At 51.3% G+C, this 23,291-nt stretch overlaps 1 protein-coding gene across 5 annotated transcripts in view; it reads right to left on the bottom strand.

The window, feature by feature from the left end:
• LRSAM1 (leucine rich repeat and sterile alpha motif containing 1) overlaps positions 1-22,372 on the bottom strand; it is a 29,823-nt gene extending 7,451 nt beyond the window's left edge. For 3 of the 5 annotated variants that reach the window (XM_027649912.1, XM_027649914.1, XM_027649916.1), the window contains exons 1-18: positions 22,286-22,372; positions 18,124-18,303; positions 16,477-16,533; positions 14,935-14,979; positions 14,399-14,476; positions 13,530-13,598; positions 12,656-12,740; positions 11,257-11,378; positions 9,475-9,565; positions 8,418-8,548; positions 7,395-7,424; positions 6,321-6,443; positions 5,265-5,404; positions 4,673-4,717; positions 3,537-3,607; positions 2,038-2,137; positions 1,293-1,380; positions 541-615 (exon numbers count right to left, since the gene is read on the bottom strand). In XM_027649912.1, the coding sequence (XP_027505713.1) occupies positions 541-615; positions 1,293-1,380; positions 2,038-2,137; positions 3,537-3,607; positions 4,673-4,717; positions 5,265-5,404; positions 6,321-6,443; positions 7,395-7,424; positions 8,418-8,548; positions 9,475-9,565; positions 11,257-11,378; positions 12,656-12,740; positions 13,530-13,598; positions 14,399-14,476; positions 14,935-14,979; positions 16,477-16,533; positions 18,124-18,195 (1,422 nt within the window). In that variant the 5' untranslated portion in view covers positions 18,196-18,303; positions 22,286-22,372. Of the gene's footprint in view, positions 1-540; positions 616-1,292; positions 1,381-2,037; positions 2,138-3,536; positions 3,608-4,672; positions 4,718-5,264; positions 5,405-6,320; positions 6,444-7,394; positions 7,425-8,417; positions 8,549-9,474; positions 9,566-11,256; positions 11,379-12,655; positions 12,741-13,529; positions 13,599-14,398; positions 14,477-14,934; positions 14,980-16,476; positions 16,534-18,123; positions 18,304-21,944; positions 22,108-22,285 lie in introns of all 5 variants that reach the window. The other 2 variants (XM_027649913.1, XM_027649915.1) reach the window with 2 other exon arrangements.
• Between the last annotated feature and the right edge of the window lie 919 nt (positions 22,373-23,291).

Below are 23,291 nucleotides of genomic sequence, written 5' to 3'. Positions count from 1 at the left end.
CCTTCCCACCTTCCTGCATCATCCCATGCTAATTTTTCCACCAGCTCCTGCTCTTACCCCCAACTATAGCATTGCACCTTCTGCAGAATGGAGCTCACAAACACGCTGAGAATGGGAAAGAAAAGGTGAACTTATGGCCCAAGGAGCAGTTCTGATGTGCTGGATGGAGATGCAGTGGACTCGTGCAAACAGCAGCCCTGCCAAGCACACAGCCCAAAAGAAATCAGTTGCAATTGCAGATCACCCCCCAGAGCCAGTGCAGGTCTGTCCTCTAGTGACAGCTCTCCAGTGCTTCACCCACCAGTGCTGAGGTGACTGACTGAAACAATGGCAATGCCACCACCTCCAGGAATCTAAAACCTGCTTTTACACTCCCTCACTCCCAAAACTGCTCAACTCTCCACTCCAGAGCTCTCAGCAACACCAGAGCCCTTCATGTCCTGCAGACCCTGCTCTGTGCTCACAGCACTTTGCTCTTCCTCACGAGGGTCTCACTGAACAGTGAGGAGCTGGTTGCTCTTTCCCCTGGTGTTGACTCACCTGGTTCCTGATCTGCCTGTGCATAAGATCCTTCTTCACCTGGAGAGCTTCAAAGGCAGCTTTCTGCATCTCAATCTACAGGACAGGCAAAATCCTGCTCAGTGAGGTGGTTCATGCAGTTGCTAAGGTGCTCAGAAACTGCTGCCTGGCAGAGACTCGGGTGCTTGGGCAAGCAGTGCTTGCTCTGGGCAAGTGTCCTGTGACCATGACCGAGAGCCCAGAGTCCCAAAAGGTAAAACCCACCTTAGAGACACACAGAGAAATGTTCATGTTCTTCAAACACACATCTGGAATGCTCTGTATGACCCCCACCTTCACCTTTCAGCAGCACTGAGCCCCCAGGCTGTGCCACAGGGTTGCCAAGGCTGCCCAGCACTTCTGAAAACTGAGCTTTGGAAATGCTTCCTGTGGGCAGCTTGTCCCAAACCACCCAGGAAACCAGCCAAAAGACAGGACTTCTGTCTCAAAACTCTCTTTATCAATCATCAGAACAATTTTGCTTCCCATGGTCTGTGCTTCTGTTTTTTTCTAAAAATTTGCCGCCCAGTTAAAAAATAAAACCATTTTTCCTTCAGCTGCCCATGTGAGTTTGTTAGGACACCAGAGATTCTTAAAGTTTAGCATGAAGGGTTAAATAAAATAACTTTTCATGCAGCCCAGCCACTGCTGCTCCTGTGACCCACTGTGGATCCTGCTTTCACATGCAGTTGCTCCCCCTCAATCCCTCATGAGCAGTTTGCTCCCTTCCCTACCTGCTGCAGGATCTGACTGACAGCTTTGTTCTGATCCAGCTGTTGCCAATCCAGGATTTGTTGGAACTTCTGATCCATCTCAGCTAGGCTGCAAGGAGATGGAGTTAATGCTGGGCCTGGGACTCTTGGGGCAAACCAGAGGAAAAGCAGGCAATGGGGAGTGCAGGTGGAGAATGTGTTACTGAATGTAAGGACTGCACAGCTGAAGGCCACAGATTTAACACCTCCTTCCCTACACCCACACAGGCCCTGGGGGGCAGGTCACAGGCTCACAACGTTGTTTCTGTTCAGTGCCAGATGCTGCCAGATTAAATATCTCACCTTGTTGTAAACAGAGGGAATACTCTCAGTACCTACAGCAGCACAAGTCCTACATGGATACACACAGCAGCCTTGAGGCAGCCTGGGAGGTGAGGAAAGGAGCTCTGACCTACAGTTTGGCACTGAACTGCCTCTCAAAACAGGAAGATGACTTGTCTAATTCCACCCTCCATATTTAGCAGAATGTAGAAAGCAAAATATACACTGTACAGACTGGCAGTTCACCCAAAGTGTGATGAACATGCACATTCCTGTCACTGGAAGGGGGTTCATTTAGGTGAGTTTGACAGTGTGTTTAACTGTATTATCACATGCTCTTACACCTGTCCTGACACATTCCAGAGGCTACAGGAGCTACTGGGGGATATATGGGAAAAGAAAGAGCCTTAACAAGAGCACCCCCAGCCCCAGCCACCCCCTGTACCTGGAGCAGGCCTGGCTGACGAGGTCTTGCCGACGAGACTCGTAGGTCACTTGGAGGAGCTTGTTCTTGTAGGTCTCAGCCAGCATTTGCTGCATGGCAGCTGGGGACAGAAGGGCTGTCAGTGCCTGCCTGGGGTGGTGTCCAGGATGGGCACTCACTGCCAGCTAACAGAGCCCCCCCTCTCATTGCAACTTGCCCTTGCTGCTGCTGTTTCATTCACCTCAGAGCAGACCCATCCAGCTGCAAGAATTGTGGCTATTTATTGTGAAATTAGCTGAGGGAACTCCACTCTACCTGTGCTTGCATCTCTTCAGAGCTCAGAGGAGCCCAGTCACTGCCTCCCAACCCTCAGATCACAGAATCTCCTGGGAAGTAGGAAGGGACACCCAAGGATCATCCAGTCCAACTCCTGGCCCTGCACAGACACCCCAACAATCCCACCCTGTCCCTCAGAGTGTTGTCCAAACCCTCCTGGAGCTCTGGCAGCCTTGGGGCTGTGCCCACTGCCCTGGGGAGCCTGGTCAGCGCCCAACCACTCTCTGGGGGAAGAACCTTTTGCTGAGATCCAACCTGACCCTGCCCTGACACAGCTCCAGCCATTCCCTGGGTGCTGTCCCTGCTCACAGAGAGAAGGGAGCAGTTGGGTTGCAGCTCTGCTGTGCCATGGTCAGTCACCCATCCTTGGGGTGCCCCTTTTCCCTTGCACCCTGTTCATGGTCAGCATGAGCAGAAAAGGCTCCTCAGCACCATTCTTGTTCCCCCAGACATGAACCTGGTGGGTTCACATCTGTTGGGTACCTCTGGAATAAGAAGCACTTTGTGTGTTACACCCAGTCTCACCAACTCCTCTGGTGACAGGCTGTGACTACAGGGAGCATGGCTTATACCTCCAGGAAAACCAGCAGTGAGCTGCAGGTGGAAGCCATGGATCAGCTCTGCCCCATTGCACCGAGGACCACATCAGAATGAGTGTGTGACAGCACAATGTGTGTGCCAGAGCATCTCCCAGGTGGTTGTCACCCATCCAGTGCTTCTCCAGAGGAACCAGGTCGTCCACAGAATCACAGAATTGTTAAGGTTGGAAAAGACCTTTAAGATCCTCAAGTCCAACCATCAGCATCACCACCATGTCCACCACTAATCCATGTGCTCAAGTGCTGCATCCACATGTTTTTTGAACACCTCCAGGGATGGTGACTCCACCACTGCCCTGCACAGCCTGTGCCAATGCTGGACAACCTTTTCCATGAAGAAAAAGTTCCTAATATCCAACCTAAACCTCCCCTGGCACAACTTGAGGCCGTCCCTCTCTTCCTGTCCCTTGTTCCCTGGGAGCAGAGCCCGACCCCCCCGGCTCCCCCCTCCTGTCAGGAGGTTGCAGAGCTAGAAGGTCCCCCCTGAGCCTCCTTTTCTCCAGGCTGAGCCCCCCCAGCTCCCTCAGCTGCTCCTGGTGCTCCAGAGCCTTCACTTCACCATCCCAAAGACTTGCCAGGACTCACAGGCCACTTCCCGTCTGCGCAGCTGCTCCGTCTCCTCCTGGGTTATTGCCATCAGCTGCTCCATCCTAATCCTGCCCAACAAACAGCAACACTTCAGCCACTCCTTCAGACGAGCCCTTCTCCTCCACCCACCCAGCTCAGAGCCTCCAGGCTGGGCATGTTTACCCTGCCACCACCTCAGGGAAGCTGGGCTTATCAGAGGCACCAAAGCCTGGGTGATTTTTTGGTGAGGAACCTCTGAGTTTATGGGAGACAACATAAATTTTGCTCAAAACCATGGGGACAATGGCTTTAGACAGGAGAGCTGGTCTTTCTGAGAGACAGAACATCCACACAACGTGCACATGCTCTCCCCAAACACAGTCCTTGGCTTTCCTTTCTCCTGAGGCAGGATGAGCCCTTCCCAGCTGGCCCAAGTGAGCAGTGCCACTGCAAGCACTACTTGGCCTCCCTCCTCACCACATCATCCTTGTCCCAGCACACAAACACACACAGCAGGTCAGGAGCTGGTGTGTTTGGAGAGCAATCTGACACACACTGGGTGGTTTTCAGCCAGGTCACTGGGCCCAGCACAGGTGGCTGCAGGGAGGGGGCAGCTCCAGGCAGGGCAGAGCTGGGGACAATCACTTTAGGTGGCAGAGCTGGCTCAGAGTGTTGGCTGAGTGGCAACCTGGTCTAGTGGAAGGTGTCCCTGCCCACAGCAGGGGACTGAAACAAGATGAGATTTAAGGTCCCTTCCAAGCCAAATCAGTCTGGGATTCCATGATTCCATTCCTCCCAGCCTGGACACATTACTGGACCATCCTCATAACTCCCTAGCTTTCCAACAGATGTAGGATCTCTGTTGGCCCTTGACATTGGAATACAGGGTTTTGTTCCCAAACTCCTTATCTAGGACCATTCAGAGATGAAAAAGAGGTAAAATCACCATGTCATTGGGTTTGACAGACTGGGTAAGACCAGGCACATCTAGTCAGGTGTCTTGTCTCCAACAGTGACCACAACCAGCTGCAGGTATGAGAAGAACCTCCCCTGACTTAGGGTGGATTCAGATTGGTGGCTGAAAGAAAGCTCCCAGCCCTCTTTTCCCAGCTCCTTGTCCCTTTTCTACAAGAGCTTGTTTCAAGGGGACTCACCTCTCATTCTCCAAAGATTTCAGAATGTCTGAACTTTGTTTCTGCCTATAAAAAAAGATAAGAGGTTTTCATCAAGCTGAGCAGGACATCCTGGTTCCCCAGAGGGCAGAATCACAGAGTCATAGAATATCCTGAGTTGGAAGGGACCCACAAGGACCATCCAACTCCTGGCCATGCACACAACAGCCCCAACAATCCCACCACGTGCCTGAGAGAAAAAAACTTTGGTCCCATGCACAGCAGGGCAGCTTTCTGCAGGCTGGGCACCTCACATCAGCACCAGTCATATGGAGATCCAGCAGACACAGGCAGTGGCACCCTAAAACACTTCAAATTTGCACCTTCCACGAGGAATTCAAATTCCTTCCACAGCACTGCAAAATTCCAACATCACACATGTGTGGAACCATTTTTTTAAGGTGCAAATTCCACTTGCTTTAAGTGGGACCTTGGCACTCCAAGATCTAAAGCACCTTTTCCAGACATCGATCCTGACCAGCTCCGAAACAGTCAGAAAGGGCAAGATGAACCACTCAGAATGGGACAAAACCACCTGAGCCCCCCAGGGACAGTGAGCAGGGCAAGAGCCCACCTCTGGTTGTCCTCCAGCAGCTTGTGGATCCTGCTGGCAATGCCCTGCTCCGTGAGCTTCAGCTGCTGCAGCAGCTTCAGGCGCTCGCCCTCCAAATAGCGCTGGTGCTTCGTCAGCCCCTCCTCCAGCCTCTGCTGGTCCTAACAAAGCAAACAGGGACAAAGGGGTGGGTTTAGGGAAGGCAGTGGGTGTTGTGGCAGGATAACCCCATAAGACCTAAAATGGAATCAGAGAATGCAAGCAGTGCCAGCTCTCTGGGGTGAGTTACTGGTGGTGCCACGGTGCTGGTTTTGGTGTTGAACTGTGCTAAAACCAGCCTGGGTCACCAAACCCCAAACACACACCCTGCTCTTTGAAGTTGGATGTGACAGATGAGGTGGGAGCTGGCCTGGGAATTTGGGACCAGCAGTCAATCACTTTATGCTATAAAAGCCCAGTCCCCCTTCATACAGTCAGGTTCTTCTGACATAACCCTTCTTGGGTGTGTGTGGAGATTCTTCTCTTGTGTGAGGATGCCCAAGGACACTCCTCGAGGCTGAGGGAAAGAGACCTCCCCACAAGTGTTCATCTGGGTGAGTTACATCAAATCTCTACTTAATGATTATTTCTTTTTGCCAGCTTTAATATAATTGCTTCAATAACTGCTTCAATATAGTGCACTGTCCTATCTTATACTACACTACTAGAAGTTTTAGAGTTTTTATTGTGTAGTAAATAATTCTGATTAAGATCTTTTGTCTGATCATTTGTAATAACAAATGATTCATTTTATATACATATTCTCATTTTGCCAGTCAATAAAGCCTGCAGGACGAAGGTGGTTCAATCACACCTCTCTAATTCCTTAAATTCAAACCACTGATGTAATCCAAGGCTAAGACTGGACCCAGCCACCCCCAGGCTCCTCTCTGAGAAGGGGTTTAGAAAGCCAGGGAGTCCTTTCTGCACCTTGTGACTCAAGGGCAGGGCTTCTTTAATAAATTCTTTAATAAATGTCTAAGCCTTCCACTCCCCCCCACGACAGGGGTCCTGTGCAGGGCTCCCAGGGAGACCCACCTCCCTCACTGTCTGCAGCATCTCATCCTTCTGGCTGTGGAGCTGCTGGACCAGCAGGGCGTGTTCCCTCTGCCCCATGTTCAGGCGCCGCTCGAATTCCAGCTTCTCCTGCATCTTTTGTTCCTGAGAGGAATAAGGAGAAAGATGAGGGGCAGGGATCAGAAGGCTGCTGGCTCTGGTCCTTCCCAAGTGAGAACACGCTCTGGCAAAAACACCAACGAAGGCACAGCAAGGGGAAGGGAAGCCAAATGGCAAACGGGAGGCTTGAGTAGGGAATGGAAACATTCTCCCCTTAGGAACCCAAAAATTACAAAGAAGCTGCTGCTCTCTTTAGCAGTCTCTGAACTCCTCACAACTCATTTCATCACCAGGAAGCTGAAGTCCCTGGGCATCCACTGATACTGAAACAGCCCATACAAACCCCTGGAGGGAAGCCCAAAATGAAGGTGGGGTTCAGTTCCAGATGGGAACAGGACTCCCTTGTCTGAGGGAAGCAGCTCGAGCCAAAGGCAGCAATGAACTGCAAGGCAGGAGCTTCTGATTCTTTCAAAGGGAGCCTTGCCCAGGGGAAGAGACAGGGACAGACTAGAACAAACTAAAAATGCAGCCAGGTGAGGGGAATGGAGGACAGAAACAAGGAAGGCTGAGAGAGTGCAGGAAGGGTGGCACTGTGAGCCACAGGGGCTGGAGTTTGGGGCAGGGATGTACTGAGCAGCCTGTGCTCACACACGTCTGCCCACCCCATGGGAAAAACAGCTGAGCTTCCAGCCCAGAAAGGCAAGAAAAAGCCACCTGGTGTGAAAGCCCCTGGATCCAGCTCTGCAGACTGATTTCAGCTGGAGCTGCTCACTCACAAGGGGGACAGCAACACCTCAGCTCTGTGTCACACCAGGCAGGCACAGATTCCCCCCTGCTCCCACTTGTCTCCTGCTGTGACAAGTGAGCAGCTTTGGGGGTTTATGCAAGAACTCAGATCTCAAAACACTCAGTTTTGCCTGAGAAACCAGATAAAGAGATGGAAAACAGAAAGCAGAAGCAGATCCAGACAGAGTATTTGGAAGCATTCATCCTTACCTTCCTCTTCTCATACTCCGAGAATTTGTTCTGAAAAATAAGCAATATCAGCAGACATTTATTCCCCAGAGGACTTTTTTTGCAGGTATTATTAACCCTCATTCCATCTTCCCCTAACTGAGTAAAGACATCCACCACAGGCACTGGAGCATTAGCCCAAAGTCAGTCACTGAGGCTTCTCCAGGGACAAAGACACTGGCTCTGTACTTGCCAAAGAGCACAGAATCAGCAGAGTTCCCACAATTACTGGCCCAGCCTCACCTTCCCCAGGGAGGGGAACACATCCAGCACTTGGCTGGGAATCACAAGGTTCTTCTGCAGTTTGCTGCCTCCCCAAAATTACAAGTGTTACCACCCTGCACATCCATGTCACACTGTCACCCCTGTCCCTTGACTGCATTGTGGCTTCCAAGGATGGATTCAGTTCTTTGGGATGTGTCTTCCAGGAGTCAGTGTGGTGACACCACCCCCAGCTCAAGAAGGAGATCAGCCACCCCCACACACAAACTGCTATGCCTGGATGCCTTCTTGATCCCAAAAGACACACCTCATGGAGATGTACAGACATTCTGCATTTAGCAGCACAGTTGATAATTCTGTTTAACCTCACCCAGTTTCCTGGAGCCTGTGGATATTTCTATCTGTGAACAGTGTATATTTTTTTCACCCTAAATCTTGGAAGGAAAACAGGAAACCTTAACCATAAATCTTGAGCACTCAGTAATCCGTCACATGCAGAACTGGAGTTGTCATATCAAATGCAGATTTTTGGAAATGCTGCTTGAGATTCCTACAGAATTTCAGTTTTCTGTTTTGTAAATCCAGAAGTTTGCCCGGACAGTGAGTTCTGCAATACGGCACTTCCTGTGTGTGGATAAATATCTTCAGACTTTAACATTTTTGTTAAATGGAGTATCTTAAAGTGAAAGGGATGGTGTACCAAGTCCTGTGAGATCCAGTGATGGAGCAGAGAGACAAATCCCAAACCCTCTCACACAACTTCACATGCAGTGGGAGCCTCACCTGCCACTCCCTCGCCTCCTGCAGGTATTTATGCACTGTCCTGTCCACCCCATCCACTGAGGATCCTCCTCCATTGCCCTCCAGCTCGGGAAGCAGATACTGGGAGGGAGGGTAGTAGGCAATTCCACACTCTGAAATGTATCAAGCACAAGATAAGAACATTTGGTGCTTAAAGACCTCCTTGGCAGCATGGCCAGGGCTGGCTGGTGTGTGAGACTGCTTCCAGCAGTGCTTCTTCTCACACACCAACCAGCACCCAGCACAGCTCCTCCAGCTCAGGCAGGATGAACAAGGAGCTCTGGGAGGGGATTGTGACACTCCAGTCCCACCAGGAGAAGGTTCAGAGCTGACCTGCTCAGAGAAAAACACGTCCTGCACACAGGTACAGGCCTGGTGACTTCTGCAGGGCTGCAAATGTTACTGCCCAGACCAAAATAACTGTCCTGTTGTTTCAGGGAATATCCCAATATCCAACACCCACTTTCCCTGTATAAAACCTCCACCAAACCTCCCTGCCTGTACTAAACACAGTGTTTACAAACTCACAGTCCATTTTTGCCCTTTTGAGTTTTCCATCTGGTTTCATCACTCTCATAACAACCCATCAGTCTGCAGTCCCACATCCTTCCTCTTGGAAAATGAGGGTAGAAAGGACCTTGAGTGAAAACTGAATCTCTGTGCCTGTCCCAAGGCAGTGATATGTGGACAATGCCTAATCCTCCCACTGGAGAAAATCCAAATGAGAAAAAAAAAAACACTGGGAAATGCCCTGACTTCTTTTGGTCACTGAGACAGTCTGACCCAACTACTCTGATGTTTTAACATTTCAGTGTGGCAGAGCAGCAGGGCTCAAAAGAGGACTCCTGCTGTGCTGTTTGCCAGCAAAGACAGGTCACTAAGCAGCCTGTCAGGTGTGCAGGGCACCAGGAACCACCCCAGGCAGGGCCCACACAACCTGTGTCCTTCCCAAACACCATGTTTGAACACCCCACAGCACCTGGTCAGAGCCAGCCCAGGCCCCCAGCCCTCACCCCACCCACTGGTGCTCCTTGCTCACCTTTGCAGAGGAACTGCTGGATGGCCTCTGTGCCTGCACTGCAGATCTCAGGTGATGGGTAGGTCATGGAAGAGGCATCCAGGGTCAGGGTCTCCAACAGAGAACACACAGAGCTCCAGGTTATTCTGGTGGCCCAGCCAGAGTCCAACTACAATTCTCCTTGCAGTTCCCCAAATTTCACTTACAGAGTGATAACTTCATGTTACCCTAAATCCTGACATAAACATGAGGTTGTACTGAATTCCCCCTGGGTGTCTGACACCCTCCAGAGGTGACTCTGCTGTTCCTTTTTTGGGAGCTTCTCAGCTGGCCTTTCAGTGGAACATTCCCCTCCTGCAGATGCTGGTACTTCATGTTTAGGTACCAACCACAGACATTTTCTCCCCCATTTCAGAGAGTTGGAGCCCTTCAGGATGACACCTGGAAGGGGTGGTGATAATAAGGGCATGGAGAGAAGATGAGTCCCATAAACAATAAGGGGAAGGGCCACTTGTTTCATCCTACCATGGCCACCAAAAGGATCTAATGATGCCTCCTGTAGAGAAGGGCATGGTAGGAGGGCCTAGAAAGGAACCCCTTTACCAAGCACAGGGGGCAAAGCTGCACAGATCCCTCAACTCAGAGAGTGTCCACAAGAGAAGTGAAGTGTTGTGTGTGAGCCAGGGCAGCATTTATTCAGCCCCTCCTGCTGGTGTCTGAGTCAGCCCTGTTGCCTGACACTTGCACCATTTAGTACTGACAAGTCTGGCAGCCAGAAGGGAACATATCCATCAAAATCCTGATGCTTTTCCCATTCTGGATGTGCACTCCAGGGAGCCAGAAACCCAGAGAGGCTGACAATGAGTCAGAGATCTGTCAGAGCACAGAGGCAAGAGCCTCATCCCAAATATCCATCTGCTCATTTCCAATCAGCCCTGGTGGGGAGTGGCTGTGTCAGCCTGAGCACAGGCACAGTTTGTGCTCTCAGAGACAGCCCTGGCAGGTAAATTCCAGGGATTCACTCCCTGGGGATTGCTTTTGTTGTGATTAAACCACAACAAAAAGTGATCAGAGAAGACCAGGAAGGGAACACAAAAGCTGTTTTGGGCTCAGCTCTGTTACAATTCCCTGCAGTGCCTCCTGCCCAGGCCCTAAACATTCACTTTGTGTGCTGGATTTCTGACCTCCTCCCTCCACACTGCAGGCAATGTGCTCTGGCTTTCCATGTGCTACCCCTGTGTCAAGGCACAGCTTCACAGACCCCAAGGGGTGTTGGTAAAAGGTGTTGCCTTAGAGGTGTTGCCCCCCTCTCTTTGGGGAAGGGTGTTGAATTATGGAAATCCAGTGGATCCTTGACCTTGCCTGTTTGGCAGAAACTTCCTGGGCTAAACCCTGTGGCCAGTTAGCACTTCAATACTGGGGGGTTAATGTGCAGTAGTTATGGTGCCTTTCCTGCTGTGGTCCAGGCTCTGCAGGGTGCTTTGAAGGGGTGGAGTGTTGTCCTCTCACAGCTCTTCAGGGCACAGCTTCACTTTGCTCGTTGTCTGGTGAGTGCTGTGCCCCCACTGAGCCCCTCCCTCCACCGCCCTTGTGTCCGTGGGATGCCTCAGCTCCCTCTGGTACTGAGGGTGGCCTGGGCTGTGTTTTGGTTCTCACCAGACCAGCTCAGCTGACTCATGCCAGGGTGTCACAGCACGTTCCTGCTGATGGTGGTTGGAGTGTGACACACACTGTCCCACAGCCAGTCCCCACCCCCTGCCCTGAAGCAAGAGAGGGAGGGGACAGGCAGGGCTGACTGGGTACCTGCAGGGTCCTGATGTGGGCCAGCACCCGGGGCAGCTCCTGCAGCACATTCCCACTGACGTCCAGGGAGCGCAGGCTCCGCAGGCCACTCACTGTGCCAGGCAGCTCCTTCAGCTTGTTCCCTGGAGAGAGAGAAACCCACCCTGGGACCATGTGGCCTGTCCAAAGCAGGGCCCAGCAGGTTCCTCTGCTGGAACACCAAACCATAACCACACACATGGCTCCTTTCTGCAGGGACAGGGCTGTCCTGGGTCACACAAGGACCCCAAAAGGGCTGTCACGGGTCACACAGGGACCCCAAAAGGGCTGTCATGGGTCACACAAGGACCCCAAAAAGGTTGTCCCAGGTCACACAAGGACTCCATAGGCTGCCACTGCCCACCAAGGCAAATGGGGATCCAAATCTACTTGCACACAGGCCCAGTGCACAGGTCCAGCTCATACCAAAATGACCTCCTCAGCTGAGGACGTGCTGCAGGCTGGGTCTGTGCTCTTTATCAGGAGAATATTTGCAACATGGAGTCTTCTCCCCTTTGGTGCAAGTCCCAGAGGTGGGAGGAAGGGGACTGAGTGTGGGACTGCACAGCCAGGGCTCAGAGCTCAGGTGCTGCAATGACCTGAGCTGCCCTTCCAAGTTCCTCACCCTTCATTTCCCTCCCTGTTTCAGCAACAGCTCCCTGTAACAAAGTCTTTTTCTCCCAAATTTATGGCACAGCATAGCTGGAAAATGCCCAGGAGTCTGGAAAAGAGGTGTGGCCTTTGTGCTAGGGCTGTGCAAACCTGGTGGGCTCCACAGGCTCACAGGACCCAGCTCCAGGTGCTGGTGGACTCAGCTATAATTCAGTTTATCCAGCTGACTGCTCTGCTTGCTCTACTGAAGGGCTTCTGCCAAAAGCTGCTGCTTTTCTTACACTTGAATCTGCACAGAGTGCAGATTAGGTTGGTCTAAATCAAAATCCAAAGGGGGACAAACCCCTCTTGCAGGGCCCACACAGCACTCCTAGCTCAAGGTGGGCCCCTGCTCCTGGAGGAAAACATGTCTCCAGCCCTCCCAACATTCCTGGTTGCAGGAATGAGGCACCCAGGGCTCTGAAACTCTGCCTACATGCAGGAACTCCAGGGAGCTCTGACCTGCTGGGATTGGGTTGGGATGACCCAACCACCTCTCCTTTGAGAAGAGGCTGGATGAAAACATCCTACAGACCAAGGCTGAGCCATTTTCTGCCTACATAATTCTTCCTGCCTTGCCAACTATTTGAATTTAACCCTTGTGTCCTTCCTCAGCAATCAGAGTGTAAAACATGTGGTGGCTGAAAGGAATAATTGCTACTGCAGCTCAACATGACCCAGATAGGAACTGGTGCCTTGCCCAGAGCACTGCTGGAATCCCAAGCCATACCTTTCACATTGAGGAGCTGGAGCTGGGCAAGGTCTCCTATAGATTGTGGAAGGCTTTTTAAAAGATTCCTTTCAAGGTTTAGGACCTAAGGTATTAACAGAAAAGATTTTCAAGACATTCTTCAGACAGGTCTCAGCTCCTCTACACACCCGTGCTGCTGGGACTACTCTCAGCCCCAGGACAACCTGAAATTGGTTTTAGACAACACTTTATGGTTAAAAAACTGTATTGTTCACAAACCCTGGATACAGGATTTGTCAGGCTACCAAAGGCAGTGAGACCCTATTCACCACCACCATCTGGTGCTGAATCCAGCTGCAGGAACTGGGAGTGTCCAGGGCAGCACTCCCCAACTCCAGCTCCCACAGGGGAGCAGGGACTGAACTTCAAGCTGCCCCCCCAAGCACAGGGACCCTCACTGTGCACTGAGACACACTGCTCTGAGTCCTCAACACGACCACACCAGGGAGAATGGCAAAACCTGGATATTTTGGGAAATCAGTGGGACTGGAAGCTCCAGCTCTGCTTGGAGCATCCCAGAGCATCTGCTTGGCAGTGTGAGCCACCTGGGCTGACAGACCTTGCACCAACCTGCGACTACATAACCCACTGCTCTTCCCCTGCTCTTTCCTGTCCTTCACCTGCTCTTCTCCTGCTCTTCCCCTGTTTTTTTCCTGCTCTCCCTCCAACAAGCCAGTTAAACAGCAACAGTCAAGTTTCTGTGATAGATTCAGCAATGATGAGATAGATCTGACAACATGGCACCATCATTTAAGTTGTTGTTAATTATAAACCAAAGAGCAGCAACCCCATATCCCTGCTGTCCCAAAACATGCCCTGAGCCACACTTGGGATGCAGCTGCCAATCTTTTACCTGAAGAGCTGTGAGCTGACCAATATCAGCAGGAAGCGACGTCAGCTGGTTGTTATGAAGGTCTAGAACCTGGAAGAGGAAATGATTTCAGCACACAAGGCTGGGAACAGAAGTCATGGTGCCAGAATGAAAACTCATGCATTATCTAGCAATGAAAATTCCTTTGCTTCCAGTTAGGCTTGGAAAAGCAGCTCAAGTTTTCCAGGAGACATGGGCACTTAATTCCTGGGGTCTTCTGGAAAGGAGGGCAGTGACACTGAGGGGGCTGTTCCACAAAACTGGATGAGCCAACTGGATAAATGACCCCAGGGAACCAGCCTGCCAGCAGGAATTTCTGCAGGATCAATGAGCTGAACTGCTCCCTGGAAGTTGAACTGCTCCAACACCAGCACAGGGAGAGGGCAGGACTAGGCCTGCAGTCCTCCCTCCCTCCATGGGGAGAGGAGCTGCTGGAATGACTCTGCCTCTGGGGAATCACAGAGGGTGGTGGAGCTGAGAGCCCTCAGCACCTGTATGACAGGTACTGTGACACAGCCCTGTCACAGCCCATCACCCATCCCAGCTTCCTTCACATCCCAATGATCCATCAGGGCAGGAGAGAGATGGATCTACCCCACAACACACTCAGCTCTGCCTGAGAGGCCGCTGAGGGAGGAACTGTGGGATTTGGAATAGGATAAATGAGTCCTGGGAACACAAACCACTCAGTGACTGCTGTCTCTCTACCTGGAAAGGGCAGGTTTCACACCTTGGTACTGATTCTTGGCCAAACCCTCCATCCAGAAGGGATTTATTTGGGTTGGTGTGTTTTAAAGCAATGGAATGCACAGAAAACAGGCTACAGATTAAGTGTTAAGAATCACAGTTACCTTCACAGTGATGAGACTCAGGAGGCTGCAGGACTTTGGAACTAAAGATGTCAGATTATTTGTGTGAATAATCAGCACCTGGGGGGAAAAAACCCCACAGGCACATAAGCACAAGGGACATTGCTGTCCAGAACAAGCACATTTGCTGAGATTTAACTGTGGAAGCTGGGTGAGAGCTCAATATCTTATTCAGTATCACAGAAAATATTAAAGTAGGAAATGGTTTGTCAGAAAAGTTAAAACATTTTACATGAGATCTAAACCAGAGCCTTGTTCCTTGTATGAGAAATACCATTAGACAGGCTAAGACAGGAACAACCACCACCTTTCCTGCCAGGAGTTAGCTCTGGAGAACACAGACAGGATTATCCTGACCCAAACTGCTCTCTGTGTGGTATCACACAGGTGAACAAATTCATTACAAGCAAACTTCTTGTGCAGCAACATAAAACAACCACATGCAGTCGCTTCCAACACTACAGTAATACCCAAGCATAATGACAGAATTATTTAATAATTTCTGATCGCAACATTACCTTTTTTTGCAAGACTTTACAAGTGGCAAAGGCCCCATAAGGAACCTAAAAACAATTAAAAAATAGCCAGGTCAGACTTCTTTTCTTAAGCACTTCTGCAGTGCCCACCTGTAAAGTGTGAATAACTTTAATGAAACCACAAGTGATACTCAAAATTACTGGGCCCTGATTTTGGCCCAGCATGCCAGTACTTCCCAGATAACTTCCATTTAAGCTTCCACTGGCTCTCCATGACACAGCAGCGTCACAGAACAGGCTGAGGCTTGGGCAGGAGTTCCAGCCTTGCGTGATTTAATATCTGATGACTCAAGAGTTCAGATAAATGTTCAGTTAGTCATCACATAAATATATTCTGTAGTTCTGCAACCTCAAAACCACTCTTGGGCTGAAAGAGAAAGGTGAGCACAGGGCAGGACTGAGTGTCCCTGATGTGCCAGGCTCTGCAGGAGAGGGGCAGGGACAACAAGGAGGTGCCAGCCCAGCCCCTGCCAGGCACAGCTGAGCAGCACCAGCCAAATTCATGTCCACAGTTCATTTTAAGACAAAACTGATGTTTCACTTCATTTATTGAAAGAGCAAAGGATAGAATGAAACAGCAAGGCAGGGGTTTATGGTACCAATCCAAAAGGAGCTGCTGGGGATCCCAGAGCAGCTGCAGCCACGAGTGGAGCAGGTGGGTGGATCCTCTGGTCCTGCTACACCCAGAGAGGCTCCCAGACTGTCCCACAGCCTGCAAACCTGCACACAAGGTGCTGTTGGCTTCTGAGCTTGGAACAAAACACCCTGAAGTCTCAGCAAAGCCATTTCCCACTGCAGAGCAGACAGCTCTCCTCTCCAAGAGGAGAGTTCTCCCCACAAAGAGCAGCACCACACCCATTAACTTGCTTGGCAAAGCTCTCCCCTTCCAAAAGGCTATCAACATTTTACAAACATGAGATAATGAATAAAAATTGGAAGTGAAATAGAAATGGGCTTCTGGCCTGGCTGCCAGCAGGGAAAGCTGTGTGTGCTGTGAGTGCCTGGCACTCTGTCACTGCCCACCCACACACAGCACACAGACTGTTCCTCACTGAGTTGGCTGCCACAAAAGAAGCCAAGCTGGAAGTGAGATTTCCATCCTTAACCAGCTGGGATTTTCACTGATACAGAAAAATAACCATGGGTGGCAGACTGTGCAGCTCTAAGATTAGAAACAGGCAACCTCTGGCAAACAAATTCCCTCAGGACCAGCAAAATTAGGCCATGAGGTCCCAAACTGGGGTCCTACCAAGGTGCTGGGGGAGGGTATGAGGCCACTCTGCCCTTTTCACCCTGTCAAATGCAAAAGGACTCCCAGGACAGAAATGGTGTTGAAGCATCGGGCAGGACAGGGAAACTCCCACCAAAAATGGGGAAGAAGCCCCCAGCTGAAAGCCAGAGGTGAGGAGACAGAGGGAAAGGTGGCCCAGTAACAGGTTCTGTCTGGAGGCTCACAGACATGACACTACTTCTGACAGAAGGATCAGAGCTGTGACTTAATGCTGGAAGCTGTAGAGAACATACCTCTGAGAGTTCACATCTGGATATGTCAAGGGTGTCATCAGCACCAGCTTCTTTTGCCTGGAGAGGGAAGACACACATCCAGAGAATTAGACCATGCAGGAATACATGACCTCTTGCTGCATCCTGCAATTTTCATTGCCCAGAGAGGTTGTGGATTCCCATCCCTGGAAGTGTCCAAGGCCAGAGTGGATGAGGTTTGGAGCAACCTGGGCTAGTGGAGGGTGTCCCTGCCCATGGCAGGGGGTGGAACTGGATGATCTTTAAGGTTCCTGCCAACCCTTCTGTGATTCTATGACTCTGTTCCAAAGTGGTTTTCCATGTTCAACCACATCCAATGCAGCTGCTAATGGTGATAAACCTGGACAGACTCACTGTGAGCATCTCTGCAACTATTCTCTTAAATAAAAGGTACTGCACAAGGCAATAAAACCTACTTGTGTTTGTGCCTCTGATAAGTCTTCAGAATTGGATATCCTGACCCTGAACTAAGCACATGCAACACAGAACTAATCCTAGGACAGGCAGGGTAAGCCACCCCTCCCCAGAAACCCTCCATCTGAATTAATTCAGTAAACTTGTGTCATTATTGGTACATAACAGTGTTTTCTTTTCCAAGACACCTCACAGCCAGTCAACATAAAGTTTCTAAATTCTAAAATGCTTTGGGATAGAGCACAGCATAGAATCATGGAATTGTTAATGTTGAAAAAGCCCTCCAAGATCACTAAGTCCAACCACTCCCTCAGCACTGCCAAGGCCACCACTAACCCAGGTCCCCAAGTGCCACATCCACATGGCTTTTTAAATCCCTCCAGGGATGGGGACTCCAGCACTGCCCTGGGCATGAAGAAATTTTCCCTGATGTCCAACCTGACCCTCCCCTGGCACAACTTGAGGCCATTTCCTCTCCTCCTGTCCCTTGTTCCCTGGGAGCAGAGCTCCCCCCATCTCCCCCTCCTGTCAGGGAGTTGCAGAGCCAGAAGGTCCCCCCTGAGCCTCCTTTTCTCCAGATTGAGCCCCCCAGCTCCCTCAGCCACTCCTGCTGCTCCAGGAGACCCCACTGGTCCACAGCCCCCAGGGCAGAGAAGGTGAAATAACCCAAAAGCAGATTTCTGTCAGAAACCAACTGCAAACCCAGGGCTGCTGCTGGACTGTTCTGCCACCCTCACTGGCACAACAGAACCTGCTGAGGATCCACCCAGAGGATCCTGGGGAAATCCTAGTCCAGGAAAACAAACAGCAAATCTAACAAGTTAATCCTCTGAGTAACAGGAAGATATGAAATAGTAATGAGAAGCAAAAGAGGGGCACAAGGAAAGGCTGGATCATGGGAAAGGGGATGTCACAGGAAGGAAAAGTAAACTGGGAGATCTGTGAGGGAAAAGGGGTATGGAGGAGTGCTGGGGGTCCCATCTGTGGGCTGGCAGGAGGTGGGGTGGGGGGGAGGATGTCCCATGGAAATGGGAGGGCAAAGGGAGACAGGAAGGCAGGAATTCCCTGCCCTACATTAGGAAGAGGACCTTGGTGAGAAGGAAAACTGTCTGGGTGAGATCAGGAACACGGTTCCTGGTAACACAGGGGACATGCCAAGCCCCGTGGCACCCAGGCCCAGACACAGGGCACAGAAGTGACCCTGGCACAGCTCACCAGGCACAGTTGGTACTCGAGGCGCTTCCGGGCGTCATCGCTGGGTTTCTTCTTGCGGGAGAAGAGCGGCATCCTCGGCTCTGGCTGTGGCTCTGCCCCCAGACAGGGATCAGGGCAGAGACAGGCTCAGCAATCCTGCAGTCTGCGTGTGCTGGGGAGCCTGGGCTGCACAGCTGGGCTCTAACAAGGGGGGGAAACGAGAAAAGAAAAGAATCAGTGTCTCAGGAATTGTCCCTGTTTTAGCCCTTCTCTGGCTGGGTCCAACAGGCACCTCCACAGGGAAGTGTTCAGACGAGCCACCAAAGCACTGCTGTTGATTGTCTGGGTCATCCCTGTGCAACATCCACTGAGTCAAGCTGGAACAGGTACAGAGAAAGGCTACTGAGGGATCAGGGAAATGCAGGGGCCACTCCAGATGTAACTGTAGGAAAAAAAACCCGAACCCTATTTAAAATTCAAAGTCAATTCTGGCACGATAACAAGGAAATATAAAATGTTCTAGAATAAAGTTAGGCTAAAAATGTGAAAAACCTGAGAGCTGCCTTCCCCTTCCAGGGCAGGTGAGAATAAACAAGACCCTGATGCAGTTCAAAATACAGGGAGTTGCTGAGTGCTGGGTCCAGCAGAGCCTCCCCTGACACATCACAGCCCATAACCAGCCACTTCCCAGGACATCAGGGGAGCAGAATTGGGATGCCCAAGATGGACTTTGCTTCTCAGCTTTAGCAACTGCCTGAAGTTAACAAAAGCTTGGCTCATTTGCTTTCTAGGCAGCAGCAGAATCACCCAGGAACACCTTCCCCATTTTACTCCCACAGAGAGATGAAAAGGTTCTGCCTTTAACACCCAAGAGCTTAAAGTCAGATTTTCAATAGGTTTATAAAGCCAAATCCATTTCCAATAGTCTGACAACTGCCTGCAGAGCTGAAAGAACCCAACTTCAGCAAAATTCTGACTACAAACCAGAGCTGACCACAGCTGCCCCCCTGGGCACTGCAGAGCTTCTCCCAGGATGGATGTGTCCAGGGCAGATTGCTCCATCCTCAAGTCAGAATCCAGGACTGAGAGCAAAGGCTCCAGCTGGTTCAAGGGTAAAGGGAGGAGAAGTTGAAGCTGAGAGAGGAGAGTGGGCCCAGGAAGGGCCCTGGTGGAACTGGGACTGCAGGTGGGTGAAGGGGAACAGAGCCCAGGCAGCTCTGGGACAGGACTGACCCAGCACGGGAGAAAAAGGGAACTGTTGGCAGATTTTGAGGGAAGGGCTGGAAAAGGGAGACCAGCTGGGAATGAGATGGTACCAGCTGAGATGCTGGGAAAAGAGGTGAGAAATAAAATCAAAGATAAAAAGGAGTTTATCTGAGGCTGCACCAGAGCAGGGGGTGAAAAATGGGCAATGCAGAAAGAGCCTGAGCTGGGGCTGCAGGAGAACAGGGGACCTGACACAGCTGGGATGGATCTGGTGTGGAGATAAGGCTGGGATGAGAGAAGAGCAGAAGGGCAACAGTGAGGTTGGGGACCTGCAGGGTGTGGGTGAGAAGCCTTGGAGTGCTGGAGGAGCCCAAGGAGCCCGGCCCAGCTCTGCCTGGCAAAGGGGGGAGTCCAGGCAGGGCTCCAGCTGCCCAAAGCCCTCACTGAGACACTCACTGGGAACTCTGCACTCAAGTTTCACTTTGCAATGACTTTTTTAAACACTGTTAATAATCATATAAATCATCTAATCATATGAAAGAGTCGCTCCTTCCTCAGTTCAGCACTAACTGGCACAGTGAGCTCATGTTGCACATAAAAAGCTGGTTCTTTGCCAGTTCTGTGCCTGCAAACTGGTCCCAAACTCCACTGAAAAGCAGGTACCCACAGGATCCAGCCAGGAATGTTCCTGCAGGGAGAGCTCTGCCAAAAACTGCCCAGAGCTTTATGGAGATAAATCCTTTGTGTAAAGGCAAAAACATCCCTTCAGTCCATTCATCCAGGTTTCACTCCAGAAACAAGGAGGCAAAGCCATCCTGAGTCACTGTCCTGCTGTCACAGCTCTCACTGGAACAAGCCACAGCACAAAGTGGCTACAAACAAACTCGGTCTGTGTGTTGGAATCACACTCCAGCAGTTCCATGGCTCTTCCCCTGCCATCTCAGTTCCTGCCTTTTGAACCACTTCAGATTGTTGAAATGCTCCTCAGACTCAGCTCCTCTCAGGAGGGGAGGGAAGAGCCAAAATTCAGAGGGCTGAGCAGGAGGGGAAGTTGATTGTCAAGAGCTACAGGTGGGAAATGCAGGACAGCAACGAAGGGCCACTGACACAGATCAGACATCACAGACAGAAACAACAGGAGGTTTAAAGATGAAAAGCAGAAGGACAAAGTGCCTCCAGCAAGAAATCTCTGACTTTATTAAACATGTTCAAGTCTTTACTGAGGACTTCTGCATCCCCTTGTCCCACCTCACCTTTCTGTGTTCCAGACAGACATTATTAGTCATGGGGATAGTGGGAAATCATCAGTTTCCACCCAAGAAAACAGATAAAGACATGAAGACACTGAACAGGAAAAGAATCCTATCAGAGGTCAAAAGATGAAGGATCAGAGACTGTTAAATGGACTGAGCAGCTTTTAAATGTCAAAACTTGCCACAAAAGATTTAAAGATGAAAAGCAGAAGGACAAGGTGCCTGCAGCAAGATATTCCTGACCTTGCTGAATACATTCACCTCTTTGCTGAGGATTTCTGCATCCCTTTGTCCCACCTCACCTTCCTCTGTTCCAGACAGACATTGTCAGTCATGGGGACAGTGGGAAATCACAAGTTTTCACCTTCATCAAGACATGAAGGCTGAAGGGCAGACACTGAACAGGAAAAGAATCCTATCAGGGGTCAAAAAATGAAGGCTCAGACTTGTTAAATGGATTGAGCAGCTTTTAAATGTCATAACCTGCCTTAAAAAACACAAGTCAAACCTGCAGAGAGCAAAGCTGTGCCAGCAGTGACAGTGCCTGTGTGTGCTCAGCTGACCAGCACCAATCCTGAGTGAGAGCAGCACCCACTCAACAGCAGTTTTTATTTATTAAGCTCCTGAAAGAATTGTCTGTAAGTGCCTGGGACAGGCAGGGAGCACCCAGGGATACCAAATCCTGCATCCCCATAGGAGCCAGGGCTGGTCTGTGCAGCCACACACACTCACAGGGTGAGGAAGGGCTCAGGAATGTCCACTGGGTGTTCCCCAATCTCTGCAGCTGTTTGGGTGGTGGCAGCAAGAGAAAACCAAACCCCTAATTTTACAAACAAATGTCATCAAAACAAAGCAGCAAAATGGCTCTGTAAGAACAAACCACAATTTTTAAAACATTCCGGACACCATAAACGCAGCACAGCACTGCAGCAGACAAGATGGGGGTGTGGAAGGAAGAGATGCTTTATTTCATCTGGGAAATACATTCAGGAGCAGAGCAGTGAGGCAGGGCTTGGATCTGGGAGGGTCCTGCAGGTGCTGCCTGGCCATGGGGACAGAGCTGTCACCAGACACCTCCAGGCTGGCCTGGCTCCCTGACAGGGAGGTCATCAAGCATCCAGCAGTGACAGGAGCCAGCCCTGCAGGGCCTGGAACAGGCACAGGAGTGGGAACTGCAGCTTTTAACTCCCTGTCCTGCAACACAGGAGTGTTGGTCCTTTGTGCTGGGGATGCCACCACAGCTGTGCCACCCCTGCCACGGCCCGACCCTGCCAGGGGCCTCCCTGAAACGAATCTCTCGTCTTCACCAGTCCTTCCTTTCCCACATTATCACTATTCTTCTTCTCTTTAGGGGTCCCCGCAGGGTTCCCCTCCCAGGCTCACAGCGCTTCCAGGGGCTACCCGTGGACCTCCTCGTCTTCTTCACTCTTTTATCAGCCACAACGGCGCCGTTCTGTGCCCGGGGGCCCAGAACCTCGGAAAGACGAAGGGCTGAGTGGGCCCTGCCGGGATTTGGGTTCGTGGCCCTCGGGCAGCGGCCCGACACCTGGGGAGAGGTGCGACAGTGAGCGAGGGCAAACACCGCGCGGCTCCGGGCACGACCCGCTCCCGAGGAGCGTCACCGAGCTGCAGTGCCTGTGCTCGCCCCCCCAGGAGCCCGGGGCCGCCGCGGGGATCCCGTCCCGGGGATCCCGCCCGGGTCTCCCCCCCTCAATCCCACTCACCGCTCGCCGCCGCCATCTTGAGAGACCGCCTGGTCACATGATCATCCGCGGGCACCGAGACGCGCGGTCTGAGCGCCTCGCCCAGACCACAGAGCTCGGCCTCCGGCTCTCGCGCGCCCCCAGCAGGCCGGAGGACCTCCCCGCCCTGTCACAAGATCCCGGAATTATTTGGGATTGGAAATGATGTCCAAGATCATCGAGTCCAACCTGTGCCCGATCCCCACCTTGTCACCCGGCCCAGAGCAATGAGTCCCACGATCAGTCGTTCCTTGGACACCTGCAGGGGTGGGGACTCCACCACCTGACTGCGCAGCCCCTGCCAAGGCCTGACCACCCTTTCCACGAAGAAATTCCTCCTGATGTCCAACCTGGCCCTCCCCTGGCACAGTTTCAGGCCATTTCCTCTCATCCTTTCCCTTGTTCCCTATGAGCAGAGCCCGAAACCCCCCCGGCTCCCTCCTCCTGTCAGGGAGTTGCAGAGCCAGAAGGTCCCCCTGAGCCTCCTTTTCCCCAGGCTGAGCCCCCCCCAGCTCCCTCAGCTGCTCCTGCTGCTCCAGCCCCTTCCCAGCTCCGTTCCCTTCCCTGGATATGCTCCAGACCCTCAAGGTCTTTCCAGAACTGAGTGGCCTAAAATTGGGCACAAGACTCGAGGTGCCCCAGCAGTGCCAGCACAGCAGACTATCAAAACTTTTTACTATTTATACATTTTAGCAAACAAATGAATTAGTGTTCACTGGCTACAAGTTACAGAGTTCTTTAATTAATTAGTATTCTCTCTTCTTTTCATTAATTATTCTCTCTCTTCTCATGCTATTTAGTCCCCTGCTCAGTGTTTCTCTTCTTTAGGATCAGGGGGCTTCTCGATGGGTAGTCAGGATCTGCCCCTGTTGGAGCTGATTTCAGCACAGTTGCTCAGTTGGCTTTATTAGTTTCTACCTTATCTTGGGAGTTCTACCACAAGTCCTTATGGCCTGTAAATCCTGCATTCTTTGTGCCTACTGTCAGT

Source organism: Corapipo altera, unplaced genomic scaffold (assembly GCF_003945725.1).
Source record: "Corapipo altera isolate COAL_440 unplaced genomic scaffold, ASM394572v1 268, whole genome shotgun sequence".
In the NCBI taxonomy this organism is placed as follows: Eukaryota; Metazoa; Chordata; class Aves; order Passeriformes; family Pipridae; genus Corapipo; species Corapipo altera.
This window is presented reverse-complemented; position numbering and strand designations above follow the sequence as displayed.